The sequence below is a fragment of the Bactrocera dorsalis genome, chromosome 3, assembly GCF_023373825.1.
Source record: "Bactrocera dorsalis isolate Fly_Bdor chromosome 3, ASM2337382v1, whole genome shotgun sequence".
NCBI lineage: Eukaryota > Metazoa > Arthropoda > Insecta > Diptera > Tephritidae > Bactrocera > Bactrocera dorsalis.
The window spans coordinates 68,441,648-68,459,452 of NC_064305.1; the positions used below are offsets into that span (position 1 = coordinate 68,441,648).

The 17,805-nt window shown below is 39.7% G+C and overlaps 1 protein-coding gene across 1 annotated transcript; it reads left to right on the forward strand.

Annotated features, from left to right (window-relative positions):
- The first annotated feature begins 5,689 nt into the window (after positions 1 to 5,689).
- On the forward strand, positions 5,690 to 7,501 carry LOC125777113 (FMRFamide-related peptides-like). Its single transcript, XM_049451084.1, has one exon. It carries the CDS (start codon positions 5,714 to 5,716, stop codon positions 6,887 to 6,889), a length of 1,176 nt encoding a protein of 391 aa, XP_049307041.1. The 5' UTR covers positions 5,690 to 5,713; the 3' UTR covers positions 6,890 to 7,501.
- Positions 7,502 to 17,805: the final 10,304 nt, after the last annotated feature.

A 17,805-nucleotide genomic window follows, 5' to 3' on the forward strand; every position in this document is an offset into this window, starting at 1 on the left:
GAAGAAGTGAAAACTCGTTACGAAGCCACCATTTTTGCTTTAACTGTATTTTATCCCTTGGACCAATATCGAAAACCCTTAAAAAAGCATTACTTGATCAAGACGAAATTCCTTTTTATTCATTTTTTGCACAATAACAAAATTGGTTTCATTCGAAATGTGTAGAATTGCATTTTTGGTGTGGTCCTTACAAACACCATAGACAGTCGATGAAGTTCGCTTTTTGAACATCCCACAGCTGCTTAGCTAGTTTTTGCAACCTTATGTTCTTAATTACGGTTTTCAAAGAAAACCAGAACATTACTTTAGATGAGAGTCCCCGCCTCTTCCCAATTGTTCCTCTACAACAGCATAAGGCTGCTAATATAAGAACCAAAATGTATGTAATTAGAGAAGGTTCGTTGTAATTGGAGTATGGTAGCACAGGTCGAAATGGGGTGGGTATTCGGCACTTGCCTTAACTAATACTTATGACCCCATTTCTGTGGGTTAACATCTACTTATTGCAACGTGAATTTGGATTTTTATTGCAACCACTACTACATATGCAAAAAACAAAAAAACAAAACCAATATATTTCAACATTTATGTATGTATGAGCCTATTCTTCAAGACATGCTTAGCTAACACTAAGAGTTCTTCCTTAAGCACACGAAAGTAAATAAATACAATACGTATGTGGTAGTGATACAATATGGACGCACGTCGTTTGTTTATCTATTTAAAAGGCCTACCGGTGCTTTAGCATTCCTCTGTTATGATTTTATGAGTTGGAAAGCTTTGTTGAGTTGTCGCTTGTGGGCGGCCAGCCAGACAGCCAGTACATGCGACACTTACTCTTACATAAGCAAATCTTCACAGGTATTTCGGGTAGTTTATCAAGGCGGCCTTTTCCGTTATCGCCGTGGACTTGTGCATTGTCGCATTGTCGCATATCCTGCATGCCACACACAGATGTGGTTTCAACTTTTCTTCAAAAACCTTTGTACCAATGCGTCATGCCATATGCTTCAAATATCGTGTGTATAGTCGTCTACGTGTGGGCAAAAATGCATGCCCACAAAGTTCCGCTTCGCATAGTTGTCCGTATAATCAATCTGACGCAGGACGCGTATCAGCTTCACATTTTCCATATCAATTTGTTTCCTATTATTGTTGCTTGTTTATTGTGACAACTGGGTGGCATATTTGTATGAGCCGTTGATTATTTTCACAACTTCGCTCATATCTTTACAAAAAAACATCTTTCTAAGATACGAGTGAAATGTCTGCACATAAGGTAGTCAGAGATAGAGATAGTCAGAGCAAATGAGTGTTGGCGGGGAGGAAAAGGGGGATACAATTGTATTGTAGCTATGTATGTAATATATCAGCTAACACTTGATCATTGTGTGTCAGCACAGCTATGTGCACAACTTCGTGACACAGCTGTAAGCTTATTGCCATGACCAAATGCAGTTCAGTGTTTACACTTTAGGGTAATTTGAATACCGTTAAGGTATTGTAGAGTCGTGCGCTATACACTTTAAGGCATTTATTTAAATCTCAGTGTGGACCCTATACAAGCCATTGTTTGGCCAAAACCATGAAAAAGCCTTCTTTCAAGCATTCTGATGAGTCATAAATTTATTATTGAATAGGAAATTTCAAAAAATTTAGGTTTCGGTTTATAACTTCGCTTTCCTATTTGACTTTTATTTTCATGTATCCGCCCTTTATACGCTTGAAATATTATTTTCAACTACTTATCTCCTAACGTTTGTATGTATCTTGTCTTGATTTCCAGACGAGACCAAGGGACAAGTTCACAAACTATTTCTCTTTTCGTGATTAAACACTCCGGGAATTTTATTGTGTCTTTTTATCAATTTCCCAGTGACCAAAAACTATCGAAAAGTTTAACTTAAATCTTGAATAGGAGTATATAAAGGGAGGTTGGATCGTAGCTTGTTGTAGAAGTTCACGCAAGTGAAAAAGAGTTCTACTGAGCGTCATCTCACTTGAGGAGTAGCCAGAAACGATTCTTTTACATTGGCTCCAAGCAGCTCATACTTCTTCTTAGACCAAGTATCCTCTGGGTAGCCAAAAAAACAACAGCTTTGAAAGCGTGCTGAAGTGAGAAGGGGAAATCATTTCTTCCCTGGCTTGTGCGCTAGGTTTGGAACCAGCCACGTAAAAAAACACCGCCAAAGGAAAGAAAAACCAGCTTCGGATGCCGGCTATATCCGTAAGCGGTGCCTACGCCAATAGTAAAGAACATACAAAGGTAAACCTTGGAGATCTAAAGGGTGATTTTTAAGAGCTTGATACAGGGTGTTTTTTAAAAAAAAAACGCATATAAATGTTTTGGCAAAAATCTCATCGTGTTCTTATTTGATAACGTTAGATTGGTTCATGACATTACTTTTTGAAGATAATTTCAATTAAATGTTGGACCGCGGCTGCGTCTTAGGTGGGGCACATCGGAAAAGTCCGAATTTTTTTTGGGCAACTTTTTGTCGCAATTAGCATTTCGGCCGGAATAAAGCGCAGAATTTTCGCTTCGGAAATGTTGGTCTTCAAAAGCTGGAATAGTTGCTGGCTTATGTATGTAGAACTTTTAGACTTGACGTATATTAGCCCCACAAAAAATAGTCTAAAAGGCGTTAAAAAAAAAAAATTTTTTTTTGTTTTTTTTTTTTTTTTTTTCCGCATGATTCTTGGTGGCCAAATTACGGGTCCATTTCTTGAGGATGAATTGTTGTCCGAAGTTTTCCCTCAAAATGGCCATAGATTGAATCCGCGAAAGCTGTGTGGCATGTAGCGCCATCTTGTTGAAACCACATGTCAACCAAGTGTCAGTTCTTCCATTTTTGGCAACAAAAAGTTTGTTAGCCTCGAAAACGATAGCGATCGCCAATCACCGTAACGTTGCGTCCAAACAGCATCTTTGAAATAAATACCCGTGGTCCAATGATTCCCACCAGGGTTACAAACCACACCAAACAGTGCATTTTTAGGGATGCGATGGGCAGTTCTTGAACGGCTTCTGGTTGCTCTTCACCCCAAATGCGGCACTTTTGCTTTTTTACGTAGCCATTCAACCAGAAATGAGCCTCATCGCTGAAACAAACACGCGCGGCGAAACAACATTTCGGAACCGAACCATGATTTTGGTAATAAAATTCAATGATTTGCAAGCGTTGCTCGTTAGTAAGTCTATTCATGATGAAAAATGTCAAAAGCCTACTGAGCATCTTTCTCTTTGGACACCATGTTGAAATCCCACGTGATCTGTCAAAATACTAATGCATGAAAATCCAACCTCAAAAAAACACCGTGTATTAAAAAATAAGGGTGTTTTTTAAGACATTACAATGCATTTAAATGTTATGGCGAAAATTAGTTTTAGTGATATTATAAAGAAGATAAGGTTTTGTTCGTTAAGGGACTTAAAAATGATTCTGGGCAAGCTGATCGTCCGCAGCTTGGCCTCGAATAAATTCTTGTCGAAAAAACCGAATTTTCAACAACTTTTTGTAGGCAATTAGCATTCAGCAATAATAGACGCCGAATATTTCGCTTCCAATGTTCATCATCGTCCTCGGGACTTATCGGCGTAGGCAAGCGACCCCACAATGGGACATAGTCCAACGTTGTTAAACAGTGTTAAAACCACAGAACCTTGGAAGACCATTACCACAGGACCCACCGACGCGAAGATAATACGGTCATCACAAATTTTCTTCAAATAAATTGATTGTTTTGGTGGCTGTATGACATGTAACTGCCGTCGTCTTCATCAACATGGTTCAATTTAGATACGGAAAAGACACGGGAAAGTTCATTAATCGGCGACCTATGGCTGTATGATGCTTCCCTTATTGAATGCGAATTTTCATTGCACCGGCCTTCAATTTTGAATAAATATAGAGTAATAATTTTGTCTGCCCATAAACACCCTAAACATTGACTTTTTGAAGATGTGACGGTGTCTTTATAATGGATTCTGGATTATGGCCTCTCGTTTTGGGCTCATTCACCGACCATGCGGTACGCTATATGATCGTTCGGCTTCAAATCTTGCTCGAGATGGATTTTGTAAGCCCGCACTCTGATCGTTTCGCAAAATCTTCCATTAAAGGGATGGGCACAGCTCCAATTGATACGCACGTTGGCGGATGAACTTAGTCTTCTCGGGTCTTCTTTGGTACTCTGTTCCACAGCAGCAATGGCGCCTTTGCTGCGCATTGTACGAGGTTTCTTCGTATTATAAGATAGAGTAAACAGGGTGCAAAACGATCCATGCTTGCTCGAAACTTGCTCCAAACTGTGTATAAATTAAGCGAAAGCTGTCAAAAAGACCAATTCCGAAAATTTCCTCCCAGCGAGCATTCTTTTGAGATATGAGAACAGAAAGTAGTCGCTGGTGGCCAGATCAGAAGAATACGGTGAATGTGGAAGCAATATGAAGATCAATTCATGGATCTTTGTCATTGCTTTCACTGACTTTATGACACCTTAACCTTGTCAGCCGACTGTTCTGTTTTTCCACGCTTTGGAGCGAGTTCATCGTGTGCAGTCAACTCGGTTGAGCGAAATGATGGATCCATGTTTCATCTACAGTTATATATCGATCCAAAAACACAGGTTTATTAGGCTTGAACATCTCCAAACAATGCTCCGAGTCATCAACTCGTCGTTGTTTTTGGTCAAAAGGGAGTTCCCGCAATATCCAATTTGCAGAGAGCTGTCTCATACACAAATATTCGGGAATGTTATGATGTACACGTTCGTTGAAATTTTTAGAGTGCCTACTATATCGCACAATTTAACTTAAGGGTTATCCAAAATATTTTTAAGGACTATTTTGATATTTTCGTCGGTAAGAACCTTTTGGGCGTCCACTGCGTTCGCTGTTTTCGGTGGTCATTTCACCACGTCTAAACTTAGCATACAAGCCATTGGTGTTTGGGTTTCCTAGGGCAGTGCCTGAAAACTCATCTTCAAGCCACATTTTTGCTTCAACTGTATTTTTTAAAACGAACTTCGGTTGCGTTAATAAAATTTTTAGTGAAGCTTCAGACCACGTCTATATCGTTATAAGTGTCAATCTTTAGACTTTTGCATCGAAGTTCAGCAATATCGGACTATGTTAACTGATTTCAAGTTTTGTATTCAATTAGAGATCTGTCGTTGGTAATCTGCCTTATCAATAAATCAGTCTACCGAGTTTAATGATTACAGTTGTCGTAAAACATATCGTTAAATGCTCGTAAGACTGTTCATAAGCTCAGGAGCTACTGTCGCAGAAATATCAGTTTACCAAAACTACAGACGTTGCCAATTTGTACTCAGAAAAGTTTATTAAGTGTCGAGAAAAGACTTCGCTGATTTTACGACTTCGTTTCATAGTCCATTTGTCACTGTTTTATCGCAATTACAAACAGTCTTACGAGTATTTAACGATGTCTATAAGTTGAGTTGTCATTGAAATCAATACACCGTTAGGCAGCAAGAGCTCAGAAGAGGCATAATACAAATTGGCGTGTGTCGAAGACACTTGTTAATGAGGTGTAATGACGTCTTTTATGCTGATCAAACCTGATGCTATAATCTCTGAGCAGATAGAGTACCGATTGATTACAAGATAATTTTAATGAGAAATCGCGTTCCTAATTTTTTGTTTTGATTTCTCTACTTCCAGGTCACCTTAGTCCCAGTGAACATCAGTATGGGTCCACTACTAGTCTTCTTCCTGTATTTGCTACAATTGCAGGCGACAATACGAAGCGAAATCATAGAATCACCAAACGAACAACTAAACACCATATCCGACACTGATGATACCGATTTAAATGAAAGCGGGCCTAACGAACGAACTGAGAATTCACAAAAATTACCTTTCATACAAACTGGACGCGATCCAACTGAAGTAGAGTTTCGTTATCCCATCGCATCGTTGAATATTGACTATACGAAAAATTTGATTATTTTGAAATTTCGTAAGTCCAAGGCCGACGAAGAGGAGGAGCGTCGTCGAAAATCGTTTAATGAGAATTTCATGCGTTTTGGACGCGATGCAGATTTCATGCGCTTCGGACGCAGTCCATCTGACTTTATGCGCTTCGGCAAACGTGCGCTCGAACAAGTGCCCAAAGTGAATAGTCTCGATCACGATTATACGGTTAACTACGATAAGAGCGCCGATGCGGGTCGACGCATTGAACGCAGTCAAGAGGGTATACGCGATTCACGCGGTGACAACTTCATGCGTTTCGGTCGACCAGCCGATGACTTTATGCGTTTTGGACGTAGCGCTAATGACTTTCTACGCTTTGGCCGTGCTTCGGGTGATTTTATGCGCTTCGGTAGAAATCCTTCGGACTTTATGCGTTTCGGACGCGGTGGTTCTAATGATTTTATGCGTTTTGGTCGCAATTCCAAGAACGATTTCATGCGCTTCGGACGTACGCCAAAGGAACAACGTGGCGACAATCAAGATTTCATGCGTTTCGGGCGACCGGACAATTTCATGCGCTTCGGTAGAACACCGGCAACAGTAAAACAACCAACGGTTGCACCGAATTTCATGCGCTACAGTAAACCAGATCAGAATTTCATGCGTTTCGGCAAGAGTTTGGGGCAGCAAGCTAATGAAAATAGCACCAAACCACCACTACCCAGAGAGGTGATCAAAGAAGCCGCGAAAATTCTACATCAAGCCGAACAATACGGCGGTATAGGCGAAAGTAATCCCATGGACAGAGCCATTAAAGTTTTGTTTAGTAAGGATGGCGAGCACGAAACCTCGGCACAAGATGAGAAGAGCGCTCAAACTGACGCCGAAGCGATCGATGAGGACACAGACACTGATTACGAACTGAATGAACTAAATTTGGTGCAATGAGCTAAATCTACGTATATGAATGGCATTCAAGCTCGTACCAAATTTGACGACCTCATGTAAATAATTACTTTGCTAAAATTGATGAACTGGCTACGGCAACTTACACAGACACACATAACCTATACACATGTAAAGTAAAATATAATTTTGATATAAAATTATATAAATTAAATGTAAATATGCATATACAGGGTGTATGCTGTAAACAAAAATTAGAAAAATCTTAGTGTATCTTATTTGACATGTTTGGAAGTGAACTTTTACTAGGGCTGGAATAAAAGTTCACTTTCTGAGCGAGTTCCTTACTCTGATTAAACAAAAAAAATGTGAACATGCAACCCAGTAAACGAATAAATATTTCAATGTAAACTATATAAATATACATACTTTGAAAATTTGTTAAAATTATATAGGGAAATTAAAAATATATACAAACACACACATATACATATATAGGTAAGAATATGAATCGATATAGCTATGTAAAGAATATATAAATCTATTTTAGCTTCACATACTTATGTACTTATGAAAAAATTATACAACATTTTAATTGGTTTTGAAATGATCAATGAAAATCAAAATAAAACGAAGACTTCTAAAGCAACAAAAAAAGAAAACAAGCACTCAACTTCATTACTTTTATTTTAGCGCACAAAAAAACGAAGGAAAAATAAAAAGAAATTTAGATTGCAGTTATTTGTGGGTGATTTTATAAGGTTGAATAACCCTATATATAAATTAAAAAAAAAATTAAGAAATATAGACCATTTTTAATCGAAATTTCTTCAGCTGGAATAACTTTGGTAGTTCCGTGAGCAAAATAATAAGTTTGAGGTATGTTTCAACCTTGAAAAATACCAAAAATTAACAAAAAGGAGTAGTTCTCAAAAAATGTAATTTTTTGAAAAAAATTGTAATTTTTTTAAGTAAAAAAAATTGAAAAACATGTTGCAAGTGTCAACTATCCGATTTATATGTACCTGCGAGCGTCACTGTTTAGAGCGCTGCCATTCAAAAACTATTCAAGATACGACCTTACCGATTTCACAGGATATTTTTGAAACTATAAACTATCAAAAAAGCAAAAAAAAAGAGAAAATTGATTTTTATAGAAAGTGTCACACTGGTATAGCCCCTTAAATTCGATACCAATCATACTCTTTTTGTAGAAAATTCAGTTGTATCGGGATAAGTCGAACAAGAACGCGTTTCATAGCCAAAATATGCACCAAAATCATTCGAACGGAGTTGCGAGAGATGCTGAGCTCTCTTGCCAACTCTCTAACACTTGCCTGGCGATTTTCAAGCACTATATCCTTCACTTTTTTTTAATATTTTCATCAGTTGAATGAAATACCTTCGTCCAGAACGAGTGATACATCTCTTCAACTATCATCTTGAAAAGCTTTGTATCACTCAGCTTATGTTTTTGATAAAACTGAATCACAATCACAAGGATTCGAAATTTAGTTAGAAATACTAAATTTTAGACAAATTTTTCGTTTAATATTATATTTTTATCTATTGCAAACATCGCAACGCACTACTGAGGTTTACCGACTTAAACAGATGCCGTAAACAAACTGGTTGACAGATCGCCTTCACATTTGGCATAGTAATTAAAGAAAGGACAGTCTTATCAACTTAGAAAAATACATTTTTTAATAAAATTTACATAGTGAATTAAATTACAATTTTCGTGTGATTTTTTGCCACAATTTATATATGAAAATCAGTTGCTTGAGGCATGTGATATGGTGATTCTAACGGGCCGATTCCGGTAAATGTTCAATAGAATAACAAAGTGAACCTACGTATTAAATTTCATTCGAATACCTCAAAAACAGACAAAAAAAAATTTATAGTTCTTAAAAAACTTCGCCTTAAAAATCGCTGACTCGATTTTCGACCCATAGTCACTTAGACAAAGTTGTTCAGAATCATTCATAGAATATTTCCCGCATATGCGATTTCTTAGTTTTTATAGCTCTCCACCAATCGGCAAACTATTCGGTATTTTCGGACTGTGGACTGACAAAAAAAGGGGAAATTTTCCGAGTTCAACGCAAAAGAGAAGAATTTATGGGCTACTCGTAAATAGGTATAACATTTAACTCTTCTATTTGCTTCTTCTTATACCAGTTCATTGTACTCATACTAGTTGCTTGTTCGATATAGTTCGATTATAAGTCTATTTTTACTTAAATAACTTTTTACTTTCAGCACGAACTCTGTTGGCTGGAGTCTTAAAAGTTTACTTTGCCATAATGTGGTTAAGAATTCAATTTTCATACAAATATTTAGTTATCCTCTTGCATTTTTTTCTTGACTGCAACGACTTTTATACCCACATACAAAATCATATAGTAGGGTTTTTTTTCAGCGAAGGAGAATACATTTCTTTCTAACTTATTAGGGACATGGGTTTTTGCTTCTAGCACGGACCTATATTTGTGCAACATAGTCAGATTATGTATGGTGCGAATCGAACAAGTTACTGGTATAAAAACCTTAGATTGGTATAATCAAATAGAAATAGAAAGCCGCAGATTTATGCCAAATAAATGAGCTTCTTACCATACGCACCCTCAGAATTAAATTCATATCTGAATTTGTTTTCACGAATATATAATTTTGAAACGTGCCTAACGAGCAGAGAAGTGGCGAATCGAAGCCGACTTGATGTAGTAAATTATACTAATTACAAACCTACATACATAGCTGGTATATATTTTATGTTAAACTGATGTTGCGCCCACGCTTGGTCATTCCTTACTCTTGCATAACAGAGAGAGAGAAGAGAGGAAGACTACCGACGCTACGGAAGTTGCACTTAATCAAACTAAAAGGCAAATTAAATTATGTAGCTTACACATTTGAGATGTTTAACGCCTTCTACGATACGTTAGCCAATAACAATAATAACAAAAACAATACCAACAACAACTAAAACAAAAATAACTATAATAATGCAGATTAAGCGATCTTAGTGTGTGGCGAGCGAATTTGCAATTCTCACTTTTCTACATTGTTAGCGGTAATTTGCGGAAAAGTAAAAACAACAAAACACACAGAAAAGTTAAAAGCGAAGATGAGTAAAGTAAAGTTTAAGTAGTGAATAGTTCGTGGCAGTCGCGAGGCTGCGTAAGTAAAACGCGTGCAGGAAAAACCCAACGCCAAGTTTACTCGAAGTGCAGCGGCAATAACAAGCATAAATATGGACATTATGCAAATTTGCTAACCTGCAACTCGTACACATGGCTGTGTGTGTGTGTGTGCAAGACGCGCAACGTTAATTAGCTATATAAATTGCTTACAACTAAATTAATGCGATGATTTCTTGTGAATGAAGTCCACAGGGAAGCAAAAAATGAACAAATAAATAACTGTAAATAAATAAAAAAAAAATTATTCCAAGTCAATGCGAGAAGCTTAGAGCGTAGGCACCTCTGAAATACTGGAAATTTGTCTTTCGCCTATCACAACATAATCGATGTGGTCGGCGGTTAATAAATCTGGTATTACAGACAACCTTCTTTCGGGTCCGGCGAAGTCGATCTGCCTCAATCCATTTGGAAGGTTTCATCATGGAGGCTGAATTTACCGACTGTTGTGCCAAAGATACCTTCCTTGTCCAACCTGGTGTTAAAGTCGGCAAGCACGATTTTGACATCGTAGTGGGTTCAGCTCTCGTAGGTATGTTCCAAGACATCTTTGGTCATATCTTTCTTATCTTCCGTCAGGGCGTGAATGCAAATTAGCGATGTGTAGAAGAAGTTCGTTTTAATGCGGATTATGGTTAGACCATCGGGGTGAATAACAGTATTCGACGACGTAGTTTCTCTCCCACCACGAATCCCACACCGAATTTGCGCTCCTTTATATGGCCACTGCAGTAAATGTCTCAGGGGCGTACTCGTCTTAGTCCTTGTCCCGTCCATTCCACTTCTTGGACGGTGGTGATGCCAGCCTTTTACCATACGAGGACATCAACCAGCTGAGCAGCGGCACCTTCCAATAAAGAGAAGTTCACTTGCCTTAACTTCTACATGTGGCTTAATCCTATATGTATATACCTTAGTTTATTAGTAGTAGCATCGTCACTTCATAACTCTATAAAGGGAAAGAAGTATAAAAAACTATCGTTTAAAGACTATCAGTTATGAGACTTAATACCAAAAATCTATTTTATTAAATAATGCTAGCAAGGCGTCCACTTAGACTACTTATGTCCTTACGTGCACGATTTATGCTTCTCACTTGTTGCACATTGCGGCTGCTGAGATCCGTTGTTTCAACCGCCGATGTGCAATTTATGCCAAAAATAATGTCGTACTTTGTCTGCTGAGAGTAAATATTTCGAAAAGACGTCAAGCACTCAAATGAAATGGGTAAATAAACGGCCGGCGCGATTGAGCCACAAACGTCTTTGGTGGTGTGAAACTGTGTGGATACCTTCCTATATATATAAATATGTCTACATGCATACATAAATATTTATACATATTAATATACAAGTGAAGCTAAAAGGTGTGTAGGTAAGTAATAAATCATTTTCATGTTCTTGTCTATAAAAATAGAAATATATGTAAGTGGATGCTGAGGCATTTAAGGGAATTTGCATATGCATAACCTACTAAGTACTATATATAGACTTACATGAGTACATATGTAGTTAAAAGTGTAAATATCATGCATACGTATATTTGGTAAATATACATATATCATATTTCAAATAATGAAGAAAGCAATTTCTTTTGGCAAATCAATTGAACTCAGTTGAACTGTGACTTTAGATACAAAGGTATGTTGCCTGTTGATAAGTAAATCTGTATACATGCATATGTCTGTATATAAAGTATGTGACAATGTGTATGCTTTTAAAAATTACATGTTTTTGCCAAATTTATAGAACAACAGTATAATTTACATTTTGTTGTTACTTTGAAGTTGCAACTCAATAACATATCGTCTGGCTCTTAGGCTTGTTCATTACACATGTGACTTAGGTAACCATTTACAAAGTGTCTGCTGAGATTTTTTTTTTTAGATTTGTGTAAATAATATGGCCTCAAAATCAAAGCTGGAGGGACACTCTACCATTGTCACGCATTTAAATTAATAATTATCTATATTACTATGAGTAAAAAATAGTAAGACTTTGTTCAAAATTTTTCCAATCCTCGAAATAGTTGTCAAAGTCAATTTCTGGAATGCGCGTAGCGTTTCACGTTTAATGTCTTAAATTGATTCAAAATGGTTTCTCTGTGGAGGTTGTTTGAGCTTGCTGAATACACAGAAGTTACACGGAGCTGAGTCAGGCAAATACGACGGTTGCGACAGGATATTGGTTGAAAATTTGGCGAACAACTCACGAATAATCAGTGCAATATGTGACGGTGCATTATTGCGGTGCAATTGGTAAGAGTTCGCGGCCCATAATTCCGAACTCCTTTTACAAATAGCTTCGTGCAAACGACGCATAACGCTCAAAAGGTATTCCTTATTGACAATTTGGGAGGATTCGTAGTGCACAACACCTCGATAATCGAAGAAACTGTCAACATAATCTTAATTTTTGACCTGCTTTGACGGGTTTTCCCGGCACGGGATAGGTAACATAGAACAAAGATTCATCGCCAGTAATAATACTTTTCATGATATCCTTGTAGTCGGAAAGCATTGCTTTACAGGCGTTAACATGACGCTGTTTTTCGAAAAAAAGTGATTTGACACCAATAGTGCTTCCGTTCTGCTTAAGCTCAAATGATCTTTCAAAATGGTTTTCACTAATCCTTTCGATATTGCAGCGATGCCAGTAAGATCTCTTAATATTAATCGTTAATTCTCAAGCACCAATTTCTTTATTTCATTGACGTGCTGATCATCAGTTGATGTTGATGGCCGTCCTGGACGTGGGTCGTCGGCAACGCGTACTCGATCTAATTTGAATAATTTGTACCAAGCATTTTCCAACTTCTGAAAGTTTCAGCACCAGAAATTTGATTCCGCAACAAAAATTAATGAAACTTCTTTTTTGTATAATTTTATTCATTGTAAAAATCGTCGAATAGGGTTTCGACGCCATAACAGTTAATTTATCGTAATTTTAATGTTAAAGATGCATCAAACTCTCGAATGCAATAATGAATAATCGATAAAACGGCCTCGATTTTTTGTAGCGCTTACGTGCCTGAAATTCGGAGTCAGTGGCCTCAACTTTAAGAGCGCTACGTCCAATTTATGGTCGTCATAATCGTCCTGTCAGATCAAGAATTGAGCATCTTGTGGAAAATTTTAAACTACAGGGACAGTACAATAAGTTCCCGTGCCAATGAGACAAAGAAGTACCCGTAGTGTCGAGAATATTGCTGCCGCTACCGCAATAATTGAGGAAGAGACATATTAGTCTCTCGCGTTGGGTATCTTTGTGACGTCGTTGTGGCGAATTTTGCGAAAAAAAATCTTGGCCTACATCCTTACAAGATCAAATTGACGCAAGAACTGAAGCCGTTTGACCACCAGAATCGTTGTATGTTCGTTAAGTCGGCTGAGCGACAACTTGAAAATGATCCGGATTTTCAACGAAAAATCATCCTCAACGATGAAACTAATTTCTGGCTGAATGGCTTCGTCAATAAGCAAAATATGTATTATGGTCATTGGAGGATGGAGTCATGGTGTAGAAGTTCACGCAAGTGAGGAAAGTTCTCTGATCGCCATTCACTTGGGAGTGGCCAGAAACGATTTTTTTGCATATGACTCAAGCAGCTCACGACTTCCGGTCTTTGGACCAAGTATCCTACTGGGTAGCCTAAGAACAGTCCGTTTGAAGGCGAGCTAACGTGAGAAAGGCGAAACATCCACTTCATAGCTGGTTGTGCGCTGGGTTTGGGAACCGACCCGCCCACGTAAAAAACACACCCCCAGCGAATATTAACCAACAAGCCTCGGATATGAGTTACTCCCTTTTGATGAGGGAACCATGAGCAAACGAAATAAGGACTACGAATTTGAGGGCATGCACCTGGAATGTCCGGGTACCTTAATTGGGAAGGTGCCGCTTGCCACAGCTGGTTTGATGTCCTCGAGAACAGAAAGGGCTGACAATCACCGCCAGTCCAAAGAAATGCGAATGGACGGGACCAAGGACAGAGACGAGTAGTCCTTGTGACATTTACTACCCAGTGGCCATAATAAAGGAGCGCAAGTTGTGGTGGTTTGGATTCGTGGTGGGGAGAGAGGGAAACTCCGTCGCCGAGCAGTACTTATCATTCACGGCGGTGAATGTAAAACGTCTAGCCAACAATCCGCATCAAAAGCGAGGTTCTTCAACATATCGCTGATTTGCGCCCACGCCCCGGACGGAAGAAGAAGGACGATGCTGTGACCAAAAGATGCCTTTTATGAGCGCTTGCGAAGCTACGCCACTTATGAGAGCTGCCCCCGCCACGATGTCAAAAATCGTGATTGGCGAATTTAACGCCAAGGGTGGGCAAAGAAGGTATCTTTGGCACTACGGTCGGTAAATTCAGCCTCCACGACGAAAAACATCCCCAAATGGGGTGAGGCTGACTCGGACTTCGCCGGGGCCCGAAAAATGGTTATCTGTAGTACTAGAATTCCAGCATAAGAAGATACATCCAAAGCTACATAGGCTGTCTCCGGAATCCGAAAAACCAACAAACCAGATCGATCATGTTGTGATAGACGGAAAGGACACGTACTCCGAGTGGTTTTAGATTGTGCGTGCGCCTCCGAGGTCCTAAACATCGAATCGGACCACATATTGTTGCAGCCAAAATTCTGTGCACCCGCCTCCTGATGCAAGCAAAAAACCGCAACGCCAAACAAACACAAGGAAGGTTCGGACGTCGAGAAGCTGCAATCACAACAAGACAGCCGAGACGTTTTTCTTACTCGGCTTTGCACTCCCCTGCTCTCTGAGAGCACTCATCAACAATTCGGTATACAGGGAAACTGTGGCGACGGGCATTTCAAACTCCTTACGTACAGCTGCAAACCGAAACCATTGGTTTTCGGAAAGTGCAAAATAGAACAGCTGGTACGGACGAGGATGTGCCGCTGTCGCAGCGGAAGAGAAAACAAGGCTGCCCACCTCGCCCAACGTTATACGATCGACCACAACACGTGCGGGATGGGATAGATACCGAGAGTGAAGAGGGAAGAAGCGAGGACGCAATTTGCAGACAGAAGAAGAAAGAGGCCGAAATGCGTGAGTATGAACAGCTCGATAAGCTGGTCCGACAGGATAATGCTTCGAAAATTCTACGAAAAGATGCGGCGGCTTACAGAAAGGTGTAAAGGACCGGAGCATACTCTTGTAGACACCCACAAGGTTGGATCTAGTTACCGATGCCCAGAGCGAGCATACTTAAATTTATGGAGAGGTAAACCACTTCTCTAGCCTGGTGGAATGGCATGTGAAAGCACAACACCGGGAGGAAGACGAACCCGATTCCCCAATCGATGACGATGGAGCAGACGTTCCATTTGCCAGACCATGAAGAAGAAATTTCGAATAGCAATCACCCGCCGGAAGAACAACAAAGCGGCAGGGGGCGGATGGATTGCCGGCCGAGCCTATTCAAAACACGGCGGCGAAGAACTGATATAACGGGAGCATGCATCCAGCTTTCTTTGTAAAACTATGGTTCGGACGAAAGGCATGGCCCAACGACTGGAATTTAAAGTGTTGTTTACTATGCCCCAATCCCATAAAAAAGGAGGACCCCACAACTCTGCGCCAACTACCGTGGGATTAGCCTCCTCAACAATCGCATATAAAGGTTCTATTCGAGGCGTAGTGTGTGGAAAGAATTAAAGCCGATGTCAACGAAGCTGATTGGACCTTATCACGTTGTGGCTTTAGAACTGGCAAAATCAACAACCGGACCAGATATATCACCATGCGCCAAATCTTGGAAAAGACCCTGTGAAAAGGAGAATCCGACCACACACCACCGCTTACGTCGATTTCAAAGCTGCTTTCGACAGCACGAAAAGGGGCTGCCCTTTTATGCCGCGATTGTCAGGAAATTTGGTATCCCCAGACAAAACATGAGTACGGGCCGTGTAAACCGACGTTGAGCGGCACCAAGAAGCTCCGTCAGGAATCGGGATGAACCTTCTCCGAGCCTATTCGATACCAAACGAGGTTCCTAGACAAGGGCGACTCCCTATCGTGCGACTTTTTCAATCTGCTTGCTGGAGAAAATAGTTCGAGCTGCAGGAAAACTTAATCGAAGAGGGTACAATCTTTAATAAGAGTGTACAGCTGCTGGGGGTTTATGCCGATGATATTGATATCATCGGTCTTACACACCCGCGCCGTTAGTTCTGCTTTCTCCAGACTGAACAAGGGAAGCAAAAACAAATGGGTCTGGCATTCGTGAACGAGGGGCAAGACAGGAAATATACTCAATGTCATCAAACAAACAGTCGTCGCACTCGCGAACTTGGCACTCACGTCCACTGTTGACAGTCATAACTTTGATGGTTGTACGATAATTGTCGTCTATCTTGGAAAAACCAGCCGTAAAAACACCCACCAAACAAAGGTCAGCCTAGAAAATCCAACGGCAGGATAAACTCTTGCCAACAGGTGCATACTTCGGATTGAGGTAGGCAATTGAGAAGCAAAGTCCTCTCTCTGACAGACAAAAAACCAAAAATCTCATAAGGTTTCTCATAATCCCCGTCCCTGCCTATATGGTGCAGAGGCTTGGGACGATGTCAAACAGCGGATGAGTCGACGGTGCGAGTTTTCGCAGAGAAAAATTCTGCGAAAGATTTATGGTCCTTTGCGGCGTTTGCGCCACGGCGAATATCGCATTCGATGGAACGATTGAGCTGTACGAGATATACGACGACATTGACATAGTTCAGCGAATTAAAAGACAGCGGCTACGGCTGGCTAGGTCATGTTGTCCGGATGTAGATGAAAACACTCCAGCTCTGAAAGTATTCGACGCGACGCAGTACCCGCCGGGGGGGAAGCAGAGGAAGCAGAAAAAAGACCTTCCACTCCGTTGGAAGGACCAAGTGGAGAAGGACCTGGCTTCGCTTGGAATATACAATTGGCGCCACGTAAGCGAAGAGAAGAAACGACTGGCGCGCGGTTGTTAACCCGGCTATAATCGCGTAAGCGGTGGCTACGCCAAATTAGAAGAAGAAGATCTAGATTCCTTTTTGTAAGGCACACTCCTTGTCTTAAAACAAGAAGGCTTTTTTTATATTGCTTTAATTCTCCGCCTGGAAGACACTGCAGTAGTCTGGTAGTGAGAAGACGATTCTGGGGTTTAAGTTTACAGAAAAGAAGCACCTCCCACTCGTTTATGTGGTTTGGAACTATACGTATAGTTAGTAATTCCTGTATCCCTGTCCACCTTACCCCTTTCCCACGCTTCTCTGTAAGGTAAGGCAATATTGTGGATTGGAGACCCCATTTAAATTAAATTTTCCGTGGTGGTTTTGTGTTTGGGTATAAAACGGGAACTTAATAAGCATCCTATAGTGCCTCTTAATAACGACTTTTAATAGGAAGGATACACTCAGGATCACCCTATATATATACATACATATGTATGTGCTTATGTTCTATATTTATGGCCAGCGCTGACTTAAAATAATTTTCTTTTAATTTATATCTATGTTGAAACCGGCAGTACATATGCAACTATAGTCAAGTAACTGACTGCTTTAACACATTGCCTCAACTCAAATTTCCAAAAATATGATTCTGAAGTGGCCGCAACTAATTAATTAGTTTCCGAAATTTATCTGAATCTGCACTTCATATAGATATCCTATAAAAATATTGAAATATTACATCTAAAGTAATTTGTTTTTGTGAGTTTATGTTTCTTATTAAGAATCGCAGGCGACATGTG